General features: G+C 31.7%; 1 protein-coding gene across 1 annotated transcript; it reads right to left on the reverse strand.

Annotated features, from left to right (window-relative positions):
• Positions 1-2903: 2903 nt before the first annotated feature.
• LOC123665182 (homeobox protein bagpipe) lies at positions 2904-9254 on the reverse strand. The gene is made up of 2 exons (XM_045599527.1): positions 8831-9254; positions 2904-4265 (listed from the first exon to the last, which is right to left on the reverse strand). Exons 1-2 carry the CDS (start codon positions 9168-9170, stop codon positions 3346-3348), a joined length of 1260 nt encoding a protein of 419 aa, XP_045455483.1. The 5' UTR covers positions 9171-9254; the 3' UTR covers positions 2904-3345.
• Positions 9255-19664: the final 10410 nt, after the last annotated feature.

The raw sequence follows: 19664 nt of genomic DNA on the forward strand, positions 1-19664 counted from the left end.
CGATACAATTTCATTATATGTACCTACCTACATACTTTATATATTTACATTTTTTTTTATTAATTTGCATTTACGTTATTTTATGAACTTTTTTTTATATAACTGGATCGGCAAACCAAAGTTCGGCTCACCTGATGGTAAGCGATTACCGTAGCTTATAGACTTCTGCAACACCAGAAGCATCGCAAGTGCGTTGCCTACTCTACCCCCAATCTGTCCCAGGAGCTCTGGCCACCTTACTAACCACAGGAACACAACACTGCTTGAAAACAGTATTATTTACCTGTGATCTTCTATAAGGTCGACTGTCGAGGTACTACTACACCAGTTAGGCTGCTCCATATTTTGAGCAGGAAATTTCCTGCTGTGCCCTACTTCAGTTAAAATATATATGTTTATCCTATCCTTTTTTACCTTAAACCTACGAAATAAGTACTAGAGATGTGTATCTGCGTTACAATTGTAGAATTATTTTACTGATAATCATACTCATATGGTTAAAACAAACACACATTTACAAAATTTTCTACATGCAAATTTCATCCGCCGTAAGCAGAAGCAAAAATATTGCATTCGAAGTAAAAAGAGCAATTTTATGTAACGACCAAAGTGCAAGGGAAGCGTCATTCGAGGACGAGTCTTAGAAAATTCTTCGGGCGGAAGTCGCAGCTCGGAATTTTCATAATGTCGCCTTACGACGTATTCATATGATAATCTAAGAACATGGACGATTTGTGTGGAAGCGGACTGGAAATGTGTGAATAAATCTTCATAATATATAAGCTTATTGTGTGAATTTGTCATATATAATAATATCGTACAGGTGCTAACTTGAGATGTACCTATTTAGTTTTTTACAATTTGCCTACAATGGTAAGTGCAATGAATCTACTTTTGGATGGTGTGTCTATAAAACTCTCATTATACTTACTTACAGATAGACAAACAGACAGAAAGACGGATAATGGTTTTAAAAATGTTAAAAATTCCCTCTGCTATTTCTATAAACACTGTATTATTTTGACTAGCCCGTTGGTGTAGTTTGTGGTGTGCTTTCTGTTCCGCGGGTTGCGGGTTCGATTCCCGCCTGAGTCTGGGTGTAATATGTATATTTTTATATTTATCTATGTATTATTTCTATGTATATTTATCGAAAAAAAAATTAGCAAAAACAGTCGGCTGTTACCTGTAACAAACATTAAGTTGCTTAACATGGGAATAGACGACCGCGTGTGTTATGTTATAAGATATTTACATTTATTTATTTATATATTATTTATGTGTACATTTATAACAAAAGAAGTACATTATGGTGCATATACGCTAACCATATTTATACTAAATGAGAACAATCCAAAAAAAATTGGTACATATTAATGATATAGTCAGTCCTAATGATATGAACTATACAAGTTGAATTATTTTAACAACAAAGAAATAAATGTAGATGTAATTAAATTAATTATTGTACAATTAAATCGTTATGTGAAGGTTTTTCTTTAAAACAAAATTATATTCAGGAAAAGTTAGTACAGTAAAACAATATAATTATAATACACAAACAAATCAAGTTTCCATGAATAAGCACATGGATTATAAAAATATTTCGTTACGCCACAAATCAATACTCATAAAAGGCCATTCCACAATTTTCTTAAGTTAGCACATGCAATTTACAAGGTGGTGATTTTGCGAGAATTCTTCACTTTCCCCAGGACTTGAGGGCCGTCGCAATTACTGATTTACTCTTCACTCTTTGAGGGTGCTAACTTTAATTTACTTAACTTTTGAAGTTCTCGGATTTAACTCCAGCGTTGCCGTGACAAATATGTTAATTCAATTAAATACACAGATATTTATAATAATTAGACTAGCCTGTTGGCGCAATTTTTAATGACAAACAGGCTGCTTTCTGCGCCTCGGGTTATGGGTTCGATTCCCGCCTGAGTCTGGGTGTTATATTTGTAATAATGTATTTAGATTATTTCTATGTATGTTTACCAAAAAAAAATTGCTACGACATTCGGCTGTTACCTATATCACAATCATTAGCTTGCTTGCCGTAGGAACAGACGACCGTATGTGTATGTTATAAGACATAAAAAAATAATAATTATTGTGCACATTTATACAAGAGTTAATTGTACGTGTAAGTACTTAGAAGTTTAAAGTAGTTTAAGGTATAATAAATTGTTATGCCTCATTTAAACACAAAGCAATGTTTTATTTTTAATAATACAGATTTCAGTAAAAGTAAAGCTGTTTCAATTTATTGATAACAAAGTAAAAAATAAACAGACATGTTTCTTTTTCTTTGTAATACAAATAAAAGCTGAAATATAACCTAATTCATTTTGTAGATCGTTCTAGTTTGGAGAGGTAGAAAATAATTAAAAGTGAACGTTAAGGCCGCCTTTGTAAATCTGTCACCATTCTTATTTGATTTTTGTGATGAATTAAGAATCTCATACATAAAATTCTCGTGTCACAATGTTAGTTATCATATTCCTCCGAAACGGCAGGACCGATTTTTATGAAATTGTGTGTGCATATCGGGTAGGTCTGAGAATCAGCCAACATCTATTTTTCATACCTCTAAATTATAAGGGGGAATGATTAAGGGGGTTAATAACATATATGGCAAAACAACTTTTGCGGGGTCAATTAGTAATAATATACAATAGAGTTATTATTTTTTATAAAAGCTTCTCCATTTACCATGACATTACTGAAATATTCCGTACTCTTGTGAAACTAATAAAGTCATTACATCAAACGAATTAATTTATAATTTAGTGTAACTACGACGTTAATATTTTTTATTTACTGATTGTGTTAGGGTGAGTATAATATTGGGTTTTTAAATTAACAAATAAAGAGGATATTTAAAAGAAAACATGAAATAATTAACGACATTGCCTTTATTAAACTTTGGTATCTACTATATTTGTACTATTTACAAAGTGACAGCTACAAGTAACATCTTAGAAACGATAAAACATTATTTACAATTAATTAAAATTAACAATAACACTAAAAGTAATCTTAATAAAACTCTTTGGTTTCTTTTACAATCTTTGGTTTGTTTTATACATCTTTGGTTATTTTGTGTTTTATGCAAGTGCTGCATCTATATAAAATTATAACTTTGAGTTAACAGTTTTGTAACGAAAAATATTTCATTTTATTCCAATTTCAAATAATTATTTTAATAACTGAAACAAATTTTATTCTAATCAATAACGGAAATATCAAGTGCTTTTGTTAAGTACTAGAACGATATTTTGTTTTCTCATTCTTCACTTGTTTTTTTATATCAAATTTCGTCAGATATGGGCAGTGAAGTCAATTCTCTATTTCGATATTGCTAGCCATACTTTCATTGCTATTTTCATTCACATCGACTAGGGCTTTACCCTTATCGGTAAGTCTATCATCCTTCATCGAACTCTCACCAAACTCCTTACTATCAACACATGTTTCATGACCCCTATCCGTCTCACAAGGGATCGGCATACCAAAAGCGGGATGACCGGGATAATACATATAAGATAATGGGATATTCGGATAATTGACCCCTAAATGCGGACCGTATAGAGATTGTAACACCGCTTGATTGTACGATTCCTGTAAAAGCGCTTTGTATTCTGGATTCTTGGCGAAATCGACTCCGTAAACACCAGCAAAGTGCTTCAATATCGGCGAGCCTTCTAGAAGATTCGGTGGCGTGAACAGCGCTGGGTTTAAAGCCTTACCGATTATGGGCGCCTGGTACTTTAAATCTGGTAAACTTGGCTGCCCATTGTTATTGACTAGGACTTTGACTGCAACTTTTCTCGCGTGATTCGCAGCCGCAGCGGCCGCAGCCAGCATACCACTTTCCTGCATTTGTAATTGTTTTCGCTTCGTTTTATACCGTCGATTCTGAAACCATATTTTGACTTGCGTCTCAGTAAGCTTGAGACTTACAGCTAAGTCTGCCCTTTCTGGACCAGATAGGTATCTCTGTTGGCTGAAACGTCGTTCTAATTCGTAGACTTGTGCGTGGGAGAAGGCGGCTCTAGATCGCTTCTTTCTGCCGTTGTTCTGTGAGTATTCGATGGGTGTGTAGTTTGGGGAGTGCATGATACGATGGTCGGGTGGCGGGGTGGAGCACTTCCTGTCATAGTGGAGGTTGAAAGGTTTGTAGCTAATTTCTGAGTTGGGAGAAGAGTTCGCCCGACGTCCCGGAGAGCCCGTATTTGACGATCTTGAGTCATAGTCATCTGGAACAAGCATTGAGTGTTATATTGTTGTATATAAAGATTTGCTTGATGAATGACCTGAATTATTTTTGTTAATACTAATATGACAATTAATTTATTAATTTACTGTGGATAAACACGGATTATTTACGTGTACATGTAGAGTATTACAAATGAAGAAAGGGGCTTAATTGAGTAATATTTATCTTATTTAGATACAATATACCTACTATCAGCTTATGAAACAATACATCAGATATTATTTTTAAAACAAAGCACATATATAAAATACTCTGATTTTTAAAATTATATGTGTATTAATAGCACTATCTGTTATAAGACTCGTTTGTGTTTGTATTATTCATTACAATGTCACATTTGTCATTCAAATATACGCTTATTTAAAAAAATATTATGTCGCGTTCACAGAAGTGAAAGAATCTAACACACAATTATTGTGTCACGCCATTGGCGTATAAAGACACCTCCACAATGGATCCATTACGCAAATTGTTGGCATTAGAGAAAATACGAACAAACTAACAGTATTTTTGCGTGCCTTTTGTTACAGCTTTTGATATTTATGGTCGAACCAAATGTTTTGTAAATGTCTTAATATTGTGATATATTTGAGGGAATCTACCAAAAACAAATTAAAATTCGTTCAGTTCAAATTAACGAGTTTAGTTTGTAATGACTTTTGATTTTCATTTAAATTCTTTTACAAAATATTTAGTGATATTTATGTTAATAATCATAATAAAAACCGTTGTTCGTATCATATAAAAACAATTTAAGTTTTTTTTTACTTTTATTTAATTTTAGAATTTTCAGCAACTATTAACTTGACAATCATAAAGGTAACAAAATAGCTATAAAGCGTTAATAGTTTTTTTTTAAATATCTTTATATAATGATTCTATAACATTTTGCCAGTCTTAGCTTGACACCCATTAAAAAAAAGTAGTAAGAAAATCGATATTTAAACAATAGAACACAATTTTGGAGTTAATACACGAGACACGTGTCACTAACTAGTAATTACTTAATAGTGCGCAACGCTTAGCATTTAAGCGTCACTTACACTGATGAGGAGTTGTAGTGAATGGAGGGACGTCGCCAAATGACACCAGTGTGACCGACCCATTATCATGTATTGTCTGTTGACGATTTGAATTTGGAACAAGTTCTTTCTTTTTTTTGTAATATTGTAAAAATGAATAGTCGAATGACACGACCGAGTTATTATTATGTATTGTCACTTGAAAATTTAAATTTAGAACAAGTTTTTATAATTAAAAATAAAGTTATTAGTCCGTATTTTACTTTTAAATGATGGTTTGTAAAGATGGTAATTAAAGTTTATTAGACTTTCTTTTATAATAATTTGACTGATCGCGGTCAAATTTAGTACATATCGTAATAGCTGAAAATCTCATGGGATAGAGATTTACAATTGCTTTTCAAAATAGCAAAATAAATATTCCACTTGAATATAAAACATCTTTTATGTGTATTTATTTATATTTCTACCTATTTTTATGCTTAATAATATATCTGCTAACAAGAACTATATTTGACTTTACAATTACTAATATTATGTACTGAAAAATGTGAAATATAATGTCGGACTCATTTCATTTTTAATAATGTCACCCATTTTATAAATCGATGAAATGAAACTACAATTACATGTACCTAATTATTTTTGCGAAATTCACTTTTGGTTAAAGAATCACTTACAGTAATGGATTATAACAAGTGCAAGGAGATATCGCAAAGTGACACCATTAGATTCCATTGTTATAAAAGGTGCTTTGATATAGTTTAATTCGCCATTACTTCGTGAACAAATGACAGGTGAATTTTTTGAATCTCTCTTGGATATTATTCACCGACAACTAAAACAAAATAAGTAGACGGAAAAATAGTCAAGTAAATTATTGTCAAAGATTACTCAAAGAGAAGTCGTTAAATTTCGATTAATTTAAATTTTAATGATAAAATTAAAGTCTACCTTTTTTGGGAAGTTGCTTTAAAAAAATAGTCAATTAAGTACCTACACACTATGAGAGATAGCTCAGAAAGCACTCGTCAGATCTCGATCAAAGTTAAATTGGATCACAGAACATGCGCCGGCATTCTATAAAACTAAAACCAATAAAATGTTTTTTGATAACACACTTCGTTCAGTGAATTGAGGAACTCCTCCTTTTATAATACGGTTAAAAATTAATGATTTCTTTTGTTTGATTATAGCATTCTATTACACAATAATGCACTTTCAAACATTAGGTATGCATCTCTTGCCATAATCATTACGTGGTTTATGAAGTTTATATTAGGTACCTACTGGCAAATCTTAATTTTATTTTTTACGTTTCTTATTATTATCGTCCGCTTTTCTAGGTTGTATATACCTATTTGTTTAGTATTGTTACCAATAGATAAATAATATGTATATACCTATATGTATGTTCGGTGAACATTCATATCACAAAGTTCTTGGTTATTATTTTTGCTCTACTTGTAAATGATATAGGTATCTTTTTGCTTCTAAGCTCCAGATATTAATTAAACAATTAATTTACATTTTTTAAGGCTTAGTTATACATACTAATATTATAAATAAGAATGGTTTCATTTTATAGTTGGTGAGATGTTAACCATTAAATATTTATATGTTAAATAAAAGTTACTAACGTAATACACAATTACCAAAAAATATGCATTCGATAACGACCTTTATTAAGATATTAAAAGTTATAACTAATAAAAACACTAAACTGAAAAAGGCCAAAAAGATAAAGGAAGGCAGAATTCTGGTTCCAATTTAAAGATAGTTAAATCCAAACTAGATTCGTGTTATCTAACGATGACAGCTGGTTTCGTTTTATTTATTTTTTTAGCATCTTTAAACAAGCAAATATGTGGTCGTGTGGACTACACGATTCGGATGTCGGAATATTTGGATAGAAACTTTAAGGATAAATCAGACCGGTAATGTCTCAAGTGCTTATTAAACTATATTTTGTCTAACAACCATATTTAAGATCCAAATATAAACATAATACTTATTACCTACTATTGTTAGAATCAGTGGTAACAATCTTTATCTATTGTTACCATGTAGGTAACAATAGATAATAGGTAACATAATAAAATAAAAAATATATTGAATTAACGACATAAAATCTTACTTGATTTTAGTAAATGTAATAAGAACAAATAAAATCGTTAAATAAACAATATTAATAAATAAATAAATAGTGTAAATAATACGCTTTAAATATTCGTTAGTGTTAGAAAATTAGCAATTATTATAAATTTGTATACATTCTATATTCTGTTTATTTTTATTTACTATTAATTTATTATTTTATCATTAGATAATTTGTCTGAACAAAAAATATTAGCAACAAAAATATAACTAATCTATATATTAAAATATAAAGCAAAAATTTCATGCCCCTTTTTACGAAAATTGCGAAATTACATTACAGACACTAGCATGTAGATTGTAGGTACCTAAACATGACACTCACACGCATATATACTCTTTTTTTATTATTATTATAGAAGTAGTTTTTGACAATAAAACCTTAATAATGTCCAAACTTATAATTTAAATTAATTATTGTCGAATTTCGACCACTGGGCGACCACTGGTTAGTACCTATAAATATACCTACGAAAAACTTCTTACAAGGTTATCGTGATGAAGTAACTGAAATTGTCATTTATTAATCTTGTTGCACTTTTGATGTTTTCTGTAATATCTATTTATACAAATAAATAAAATTGGAGTGTCTGTTTGTAATATTAAATAACTGCTTTTTACTAAAGGCACGTGTACCATGTATACATGGATGTATACACTGTACCTACATACACCAAAATTACATTTTTACAATTTTTTTCTGTCTGTTTGTTTGCGTATTTGTTCCGGCTAATCTCTGAAACGGCTGGACTGATTTTGACAGTATTTTCACTGACAGATATCTGATGTAATAATGAGTAACTTAGGCTACTTTTATTTTACAAATTTATTTATTTTAAATAATAACTTATTTGTTAAATTCCACGCGGACGAAGTCGCGGGCACAGCTAGCTTGTTATATTTTTCATATTTTTTTTTTAAATCATTGTTTGAAATCGTTAAATTAAGAAGCTTACCAAAGTGTGATTACCAAATCTAGAATAATTTTATTTTTCTAATATGATTTTAAAATATGACAATTTGAAAATTTGTTAACTGTATTGTAAAATAATATTTAAATGTGACTAATTGTAAAACTATGTATATGTGTATATTTGATTAATTGTCCCAGTTACAGATAGTTTAGAGATAGTTTGCTGTGCACCTTGCATTGATGAGCCTTGAATAAATAAATAAAAAGGTTAATCTTTAAATTCCTAAATATTTATTCAGTATAATAACTGAACACACATACCACACAAGACAATCTATTAAGTATTATTTATGATAATAAACAATTAAAAAATATACCTCAGTTTTTATTAAACAATATGTCAATATTGTTAATGATTATAATGTAGTAATAATATTTAATAACAAAGCTTACCCGATAGTTCTGTGACTGGAAAGCTGTTCTTCCTCGACATATCCAAAGCTCCATCATCTGCATAATCACGAAAATTGCAATCATCGTAGTATTTTATACTTTTTTCTACAACCTCCTTTTTCTGATAATCATCCTCTTTGTAGCTGGCCGGTTTGTTTATAAAATTCGCCTTCCCGCCAAAACCACTCGAACAAAATATTCCATTTTCAAAATTGCACTTCGTTTCGTTTTCCTTCGTCAATATATCGTTGATTGAGAACGGGGTCGTTAAAGTCAAGTTTGTTTTTTCACAATCTTGTACAGATAGGGAATTTTTGAAATTTTTAAATTTCGATTCCATTTTTTATTTTATTTCGAACACATTAAATTTTGAATATTTCACAGCGCGTCCGAACTCGTCTTACCGCAAAGCGTTCCTCAAACGAATAAACTTTAGGTGATGAATTGCCCGCCTGCTTGACGAGCGCTAAGCCTCCGAGAGAGACAGAAATTATACACTTTTCGCTATGGGTCTATAAGAAGGAAAGAGACAGCGATATTTTGGGACGGTCGTTTTTAAAAAAAGCTTCTAAAGTAGCGTAAGTAGTGGGGATCGTTGAGTTTTTCTTGAAGATGTTTACGTGGATTCAATTTGATCGCTTCGATCTTAAGCGGATTGTGCTCCCGCTGCGTATTGGCTGTTGAATGAAATATAAAAATGTGATCGATGTAATTGTTTGTTTATACCATTTAAGTATAATTAACAAACATAACCAGACTAATAACGAGATTTTACTTTTTTTTCATGTTCAATTACATTTTTTTTATATTTGATTGTTTAGTCAATATTTTCTGTCTACAATGACCAATGACAAGTTTATCCATATAAGTTGAAATAAGTTTCACTCTTATAAAATTAATAGATTTGGGGAATATTTTGAAGAAGTTTGATTGAAAAGGTTATTTAACACTATTTCTTAAATGAAGTTATAAATAAAGTTACATTAGTATGTATCTAAAATAAGTCGTAATATTAAAGACGATCGCAAAAAAACATCTCAACATCTTTCATTAAAATAAATACACGAACCAATTCTCAGTACAGTGAACACTAAAACATCACATACAAATCCAACTTGCCGGGCGTTCACCGTTAACACGTTACGTTATCAGTAAGTATCCGAGAAGTGTCTATCTGTCTCTTTCACTCCTACCAAATACAGCCTTCGCCCTTATCATGTCCTCTCTTTCTGTCATTAGTTCTCAATTTAAATACACCAATCAGGTGCAGGAGATTGCGGTCGACCAATAAAAAAGTGGGTGAGTGGAAATGTCAAGATAAATTTTCTTTTTAATACGTCAGCCCGGATCGTGCTCGCACTTAGTCTAAGGAGGTTGTTGATACAAGTTTCGATATTTTTTTAAAGTAATTAAATGTAGTAAGTATTATTTTTAAAGAGCGACGTATTTTGAAATTATTTTGTTAACTTTTTTCTTATATTAAGAAGTATTTTAGTGATTTTAGTGAACTATCTGAATTCAAGAATTTTAAAATTAAAAAAAAATAAGCTAATTGTTTTATACAGTTCAATATTTTGCTTTCTTACGTATTTGTAGTACCTAATTTATTTGTCTCATATTTATTAATAAGGTCTACGGCATACAGGTCTAAGGCACCATTGGTACTTAGTACCTATGTACTAAGTACTATATACCTATGTACTTAGTATGTATCTACTTAGCTCCTATTCTAACCCTAATAGTTTGGTAAAATTTTGTCTGCAGGAGATGACTATACAAATAAGCACAAAAATTAATTTGGATAAAAAAATTAAAATAAGTAACCTTGTGAATTTTTGATATGATATTCAAAAATGTTTAGAATTCCTATAAGTAACCTTTTAAAAAAAAATTCAATTTGACTACATCTTTGACAATCAACAAAAGAGTAGATATATATAATATGCGTGTGTGAGTCAAATATACATGGTAGTGTTAGTAATGTTTTTTTATTGATTTAATATATTTTATGCATAATTTAAAAAGTATTCTGCTCTCCTTCTCTATATAAACTATAAGTGCGTTAAATTTCATACTCCTCAGTCCCCGCGTTTTTCATAAAATGGGTACAAAGTACAAAGTTTTTGCTTCTCGTACCTATTAATATATAGATGGTTAATGCTTATATAAAGATCCTCTAAAACTAATGTTTATTTAACAATTTTAAGTTGTATTATTAAAATATTTTTTTTGACCCAAAAATTCATAGAGTGAGATAAAAAAATTCATACAGATAGATTCATTAGATAATATCTATTCTCTAAATGTTTTGCGTTGTACTCACAGCAACTGACTGCTACCTCACCAATCCTACCTTCCTATTGAATTTAAAACTTAAAACTGTTCAATTAAAAAAAACTTAGTATTTCGTTGTTGACTGTCGACTTAAAAACTCTTATTATTATGGAATAACATGAACGACTTAGTACCTACGTAGAATTATATTTAGCTTTAAATTTTTTTTTAATCTAACGGGTACATCGTTCTATAGCATAATTGGCTAGAGCGCCGACACGGTCAGTCGGAGACGCAGGTTCGATCCCCGCTGGAACGGTCAATTTTTGATATGATATTCAAAAATGTTTAGAATTGATAATGTGTGGGTAACACAAAAATAAAATCGTACATATTTAAAAAAAAAAATTAAACTATGAGGAAACCGTTTAAATATTTTTAAACTGTTTTGCGCAATAATTGTTTTTGATGTAAAGGGTAGATAAATATATTAAATAAATAAGGATTTGTGAATGATTTATATGAATATTAAACTATGTATAGCTAGTCCATTAGTTAGGTAGGTTCCATACTACTCAGCCTGTCTCACCCCACTGTTACTGTGTGTCTGGGACAGACAGCTTAACGTTCCTCTCCGAAGCACATTGAGAGACCCACCAGAACAAAAATCCTAACTGGAATAATACATATAAAAATATACATATAACAATACAAATAAAAATATACATCCCGAGCAGGAATTGAACCCGCAAACCGCCGGTTGTTTCCTCTTTATAATATTAGTATCAATAAATTTATTCGTTCAAGTTATTTTATGATGTTAATAGTAGGGAACCGCAAAACAAAGCGTTCTTCATGATCGCTCATATTATTAGTGGATGATGGTCAGAGAGGTTATCTGATCCGGGCAAGTGGTTCACCGTAGAGACTGAACACTGTAGACACGGCGTAAATAAAATTGTGGAGTAATTGTTGTTGACTTATTAACATGTGCTCTAGACAGAATAGTTGAGTGTCTATTTTTTTACTTTGATCTTATAGAAAAATATTTGTAAGTTTTGAAGTTAAACTGTCTTAGGTGCATGAGGATAATTTTGTTTTACGGATGAAACGGCAACGTTTTGATGAAACGCTAACGTTTTTGTCGATGGCGCTGGAACAAAAATCTAAAGCTTTAGATTTGTATAAATATAAACGAGACTTAAAAATTAGTTTCCTAAAGAAGTTTCGCTTCTGACATGTGTACTATGTACGCACGCACTTTTTTTTTGTATTTCAAATATAAATAAATATTTTGAAAATAACTTGCATTGTATAAATGCTTTAATTTTCCTGTCGTTTTTCTCTTTGTTCCCGTAAGAGTTTAGCTACGTGTACATTTTAGCCATTTGACAAGTTAATTAAGTTTTACGAATCAGCTTGTAATATCCTACTACTAGGCATGGGTCTCTTTGTTCATGTAGGAGAAGGGTCAGAGCTTAATCCACCACGCTGCTCCACTACGGGTTGGTGGCTATGGTGTGTACTATAAGTATGAATTATCGCTATTAGGTGTGTATGATAACAACCGGGACCGACAGCTTAACGAGCTCTCCGAGGCGTGGTGGGGAGACCCGCAAGCATAGATAAGTTAAATTTTATTCAAAAATACTTTTCCCTATTGTTCTGTCTATGCAAGGTATCGTCTGTGGTGTATCCATATAAGTGGAGGCGAGAGGCTGAGTGGTCGTAAGTGGCGTGTTTGCGGTCGCAGTTCTACGTTATATTGGTATCGTTGATTATTAATTTAGGGCATTTCAATTACTATGGGCTATTATTCTTATAATTTATAATATAATTTGTATGTTTCTGAATTTTGTCGTCACTTCTAATCCAGGCTCAGTGGCTAAAACAGTTCTACAAATGCTTGCATATTAGGTATATACAGACTCTTGCGTCATTCTTTTGTGTTTTCACACAAATAGAACTTTTCTTTATCATCTAAGATGTGAGAAAAAATATATGAGATTAGTACATAACATATCAATGTAACAAGCAATGTACATAAATATCAATGTAAAATAATTATTTAAGTAATTCACTAAATATAACTGACTAGAATAACATTTTTTGTGTAAAATAGGAAAAATAATCAAAAGAAATAATTTACTGATTATTTTATTGATATATTTTATTTTAATTGATAACTGATACTGATTTCAAATTATGTTGTGTTCTGTGGTGATAAGGGTGACCAGAGCTCCTGAGGAGAGTCAGGGGTAGGGTCAGCACCGAGTTTGCGTTGCTTCTGGTGTTGCAGGCGTCTATGACTACGGTAATTACGGTTTACCATGAGCTGAGCCGTACGCTTATTTGCCGACCTAGTTGTATAAAAAAAAGAACTTATTATATCTGAATTCAATCTAAGATCTATAAACATACCGTAAAAAAGTTAATTAACGATTATTAAAAGCTTAATACGTTTCATTCATAGTCAGATATCCGTTAACAATCGTAGTACATATAACAAGCATCAATTAAACACTTTGATCTGTTTTAATGATAGGGCTGCTAACCTTTCAGAAGGATTGGAATATAGTAAAAGAGTTGAATTAAGCATAAGATTTAAGTTGGATTTTGTGAGCTTTTTAAATTTAAAATTATGCATTACTATTAAAAAGGAACGAAATCGAATAATTAAGAAATAAGTTTCTTGTAAGATAGGGCTAGGTAGGTAATATATTAAGTAATTTATTAAAATTATATGAAATTTAAAATTGTCCTACCGATAACAGTGGAGGCATTGCCAAATTATATATAGAGTTACGTTGACACTCTTTGAGTAAGACTTACACATACCTACCTACGTGTAAAGAATTAAATGAGAGTAACATTTACAAAACAGTTAAAGAAACAAACATCATTACTTACAAAATCTCAACAATGAAATATAAATTAGATAGTTTCAAAATTTAGTCTGTTTTTTGGTAGCACGGTTAGCAACCCTAAGCAAACACCTCATCACAAAGCGAACATCAATCAATTACCAAATCGATTAGTGATTCAATCATAAGAAAACATCGATTATTTGTAAAAAGAAGAGCACTTCGATTAATGTTCGATTAAAACGGTAAAACAATAAAGGAGTACTCACAGCAAAGAGGTTTTATTCGATTTGTTTGTCAGAAACAAACAATAATGAAGTTTACATGAGAAGCTGTTAATGCTCTTTTGATTGCTTTTATGATCTCATTACTCATTAGTCATATGTACGTTAAAATAACTTCAATACTTGTATATAATACGATGTGGGTATCGAAGCATAGCTATATAAGGTGTTCGACTCCTAACTGCGTTCCTTAAAATGGGGGGTTCTGTAGGTGTAATAGATAATATTCCGCATGAAAAAACTTCCTGGCTTAGTTTAAAATTTTACTTTGTCTAAATATACGAACTACTTTGATAGACTCGTTTACGTTTTGTGAGAGCGAGTTATTACTTACAGAAATCCCTGTGAAGGAACGCATTTATTGGGTATCAAAACCCTTATATATTTAGTAATAGTAGAATAAAATCGTTAGAGGGTCCTGGAGTGGAGACCGCGTCTTGGCAAACGCAGTATGGGACGTCCTCCGGCCCGTTGGACCGACGATCTACGTAAGATTGCCGGTGTAGGCTGGATGAAGATTGCAGAAAACCGGGATGTCTGGCGCGAACTTGGGGAGGCCTATGTCCAGTAGTGGACTGCCATAGGCTGAAGTGATGATGATGATGAATAATACAATAAATATATTTAGTAATAACTAACCATTATATTTATTAACTTTTTGACTAATTGATGGACGCTTCGGTGAGTGGCTACAGTGCCTGACGATAATGGACGCTGGTTTTACCCCTGTTATGACAAAAGCCTACATAGATCATACGATTGTTTCTTGTATTTAACCGACACCAAAAAAGGAGGAGGTTCTCAATTCGACTGTATTTTTTATTTGTGATGTGGCGGCATAAAACAGTTAAGTGCTATCACATAACTTTTTACTAGTGGACTGATTTCGATGTTTTTATTTAATCAAAAAGTGGTGCTTGTCATGTGGTCCTAGATAAATTTAATTGAGATCTAACTAGTTCTTTTTGAGTTATCTTTAATAATGCCTATTTACATGACTACTTTTTGTCTACCTAAGTTGTATTACTGGTCTATGTAATTGAAGTCGTTTTTTTTTTCGTTTGCAAGCAAACTCAATTATAATGTTTAATTTTTTATGCTCATGAGTCGAGTATTTAATTAATTTATTTTTTGTTAAACACAATGATTTAAAAATATTTTAGTATAGTAAACTTTAGCTATCTTTTCTTTTGTAGTAGGTATAATCCACCACTGTTTAGAATTTTTAAGTTTCTTGTACAGCGCCATCTATTAATAAAATCATTGTTAAAATTCTTAATGGCCATAACAGATGGCGCTTGTAACAATGAGTTCACAAAGTTTTATATAATTAGCTAGTTAAGCTACTTATTACTAGATGTCGCACAAAGCATTAGTTGATTAAAGATTTACGTACAAACTTAGTTATGGATTTCTAGCAATAAAAGTAAAACATACAAGATAAGAATTTCAGAAGAACTATTATATCATCTTTTTTCATTAATAACAATATCAACTCTGTACGCACTAATTAGTTAATCTAGTGAACGCTAGATGTCAATTTTTTATTTATCTCTATTACTTAATAGAGGGCGTTAAGAGATCGAATATTTTGTATCAACCTTCAGTTTATGTAGTTTATCCAATGCACACACACACAACACACACACAGTTCCGCTACCACCTTGGAACTTAAAAAGCCGACCGGTGGCGGGATAAGAAATTCACAGGCCGAAGACGGGCAGCAGCGTCTTCGGTGCGACAAAGCCAGCCCTGCGGTCACCAGCCCGCCTGCCCAGCGTGGTGACTATGGGCAAAACACATGAGTTCACGTTATTTTTGGCGTAAGCTTGTGGGGGCCTATGTCCAGCAGTGGACTGTATAGACTGTAATGATGATCCAATGCACATTAATTTTATTATCTATTGTGTAGGTACAGATTACTACTAGTATTTTAGGAAAATTACTTTGACACAAAAAAATACTAAGACCTATGTATGGCAATGGATGCTAATGATCAGCACATTTCTCTCAGAAAACGGGATGAAATTAAAAACGCATTAAATTCATCAACGATTAGCCTGTAATCATTTTTGTTTTTTAGGTATCTGTTTTAAAAATGGTGACATTTTATAAATTGTCCGGTAAATATTATTATAATTTGTCCGGTAAATATTACATCAACCTATTTATTATTTACTAGCTGACCCGGCGAACTTCGTATCGCCTAACAGTCGATTCTTTAATTTTATTATTTTTTTTTTAGAATTGTTCTCTCCGTAAGAACCATCCTCGTACTTCAAGGAATATTTTAAAAAAAGAATTAGCGAAATCGGTCCAACCGTTCTCGAGTTTTGCGCTTAGCAACACATTCAGCGACTCATTTTTATATTATAGATTTAATTAATCCTCTAAGAGCTCTGGTCACCTTACTCACCACAGGAACAGAACACTACTTGAAAGCAGCATTATTTAACTGTGATCTTCTGTAAGTTTGAATCCACAGTCGGGCTGCTCCAGATTTTGAGCAGAATGTCTCGCTATATATGTACTGCTATAGACCATACAAATTGAAAAAAAAAGAAACATAAAAATCAGAAGAAGCTTAGCTATTTATAAAACGGCTTAGGACGGTTAAGTAAAGTTTTTTCTATACCTAAAACTAGTTGATTGTTATTTATCGTTAGATGCTACAAATTCCTGTAATCATTACTAATTAATCAGTTATTACTGGTGATGACTCGGACATAGATAGGGTTTTGCTGAAGGGGAGGTAGTGGTGTGATTTATATTTGGAAACTAGCTGTGCCCGCGACTTCATTCGCGTGGAATTTAACAAAAAAGTTATTGTTCAGTTCGCAGCTATAAAATAAATAAATTTCTAAAATAAAAGTCTCCTAAGCTACTCCTTACTACATCAGGTTTCGTCAAAATTGAACCAGCCGTTTCAGAGATTAGCCAAAATAAACAGACGGACAAAAATTGTTAAAAATGTTATTTTCGTATTATCATTTAGTAAAAGCGGTTATTTTAATATTACAAACAGACACTCCAATTTTATTTATTTTTATAGATGTGACTCAATTTAATTTTAATATAAATCATAATTTTTTGGTCTATTTTATTTGTACTGTCACTTAATTGGATTATTTAACATAAACATCATTCTTCTAAGAAATTAAAATTATTTCTAAGAATTTAAAGAAATATGCAATGATGTTTTAGGAGTATCAGTTAAGCCTATTGCAGTCCACTGCTGGACATAAGCCTCCCCAAATTCGCGCCAGACATCATTTAGGAGTATCATTTAACGACATTGTCAGAAAGCTAATTTGTCTTTGTCCCTCTAAAAATTACTTCAATAATATATAACAACTATACAACAACTTAACAATAATATATAACAAATACTTAAATATTATAAAAATTACTTCAATAATATATAACAACTATACAACAACTTAACAATAATATATAACAAATACTTAAATATTATAAAAATTACTTCAATAATATATAACAACTATACAACAACTTAACAATAATATATAACAAATACTTAAATATTATAAAAATTACTTCAATAATATATAACAAAATTATTTGGTAGCCAGTGTTGCGTGTAATCGCATGAACACCAGCGGTCGCGAATTTGATTACTACTCTAAACAGATATTTATATTTATCCAAATATTTATTCATAGTCTGAGTATGTCCTTGCGGGTCTCCCCATCGTGTCTCGGAGAACACGTAAAGCTGTCGGTCTCGGTTGTTATCATGTACCTACACTTAATAGCGATCGTTGCTCATAGTAGGGAATATATCCGCCAACTCGCAGCTGAGCAGCGCGAATAAACTCTGAATGTCCTCCTATATGAAGGTTGCCCTGCTTTGCCCAACAGTGCGAACCAATCATCGGTAATCACAATACTACTAGTATGTAATTATCCACTCCGGGCTGTAATATTAGATGGTAAAACAAATAAAATCGTGCACATTGATTGAGTCCCGACACAAACCACATGCGTGTAAGCGATATCTTAATCACCCTTGTTTTGAAGAGATTTCGTGTTTTGGGGTGGCCGCACTTACCCGAATTATCGTTTCGTATAAAGCGCTGTTGACTTTGTTAATAGTTTTAATATATTTAAAAAAATCAATAAAAAGGTAACTTGAGTAAAAACTTAATCTTGCTAGTATTACATAATTTTAAGGAAAAAATTTTTTTTCTCTAAAAAACAAGTTTTTCCATTGAGAAAAAGAGTTATTATACAACGCTTAGAAGCTGGAGAGTTAAAGTGTAAGGATTGCGAAAGACATTACGAGCACATCTATACGGGACAAATAAATAAAATTGGAGTATCTTTTTGTAATATTAAAATAATCTCTTTTTACTAAATGCATATAGATGTATACACGGTAGATATACCAACATAACATTTTTTACAATTTTCGTCTGTCTGTCTGTTTGTTCCGGCTAATCTCTGAAACGGTTGGACTGATTTTGACGGGACTTTCACTGGCAGATAGCTGATGTAATAAGGAGTAACTTAGGCTACTTTTATCTTACAAATTTATTTATTTTATAACTCTACGAATTGTACAATAACTTTATTGTTATACTCCACGCGGACGAAGTCGCGGGCACAGCTGGTTACATACAATAAATATTTTCATTCCAATATTTTTTTTTCTTTGACGGTCATATACGTATTAATATAGGTACGTAAAACCTAATGCATTATTTTAGAAAAATAAATAAATTTGCAGTTCGTATACTAGACTTCCACTTAGTACGACGTAATATCACCGGTCCCTTGGAGGGCGTTATAGCCAGATTCTGCTGTATTTTATTTTTTGCACAGAACCCTACGTAAACGCAGACTAATCTTCAAGCGACGTCATTGAATCATGAATAATTGAATCATCGATTGACGACACTTGCGTGACGTCATCAGATACGTCACAACCACTTGAAATTACTAATACGTACATAGCTCTATATAAACGTATTCAATTTTATAAATAGCTAACGGTTCACTGGGTTATTTGTCAAAGGAACTTTATTTTAGTTATTTTTTGTTCATTGACTTAGCCTGTTATATCCCAATTTTGGATATAGGGCCCTTTTTTCGTATAGGAGAAGGCTCGAGTATAATCCACCACGCTGCTTCACTGCGGATTGGCGCATATATTCTCTACAATGAGGATCGATGATTACAATAGGGACCGACAGCTTAACTTGTTCTTTGAGGTACGGTGGGCTCGCCACAACAATAGATACTCAGACCGGATACAAATATTTTTATAAATTCAAAAATCACCCGAAACGAGAACTCGCGACCGCCGCTGTTTAGGCGCGTACACGTACCATATACATACTGATTTGCATTAATTTAGTTTGTTAGATACAGTTTTTTATTTAACTTAACC

This window comes from Melitaea cinxia, chromosome 23, assembly GCF_905220565.1.
Source record: "Melitaea cinxia chromosome 23, ilMelCinx1.1, whole genome shotgun sequence".
In the NCBI taxonomy this organism is placed as follows: domain Eukaryota; kingdom Metazoa; phylum Arthropoda; class Insecta; order Lepidoptera; family Nymphalidae; genus Melitaea; species Melitaea cinxia.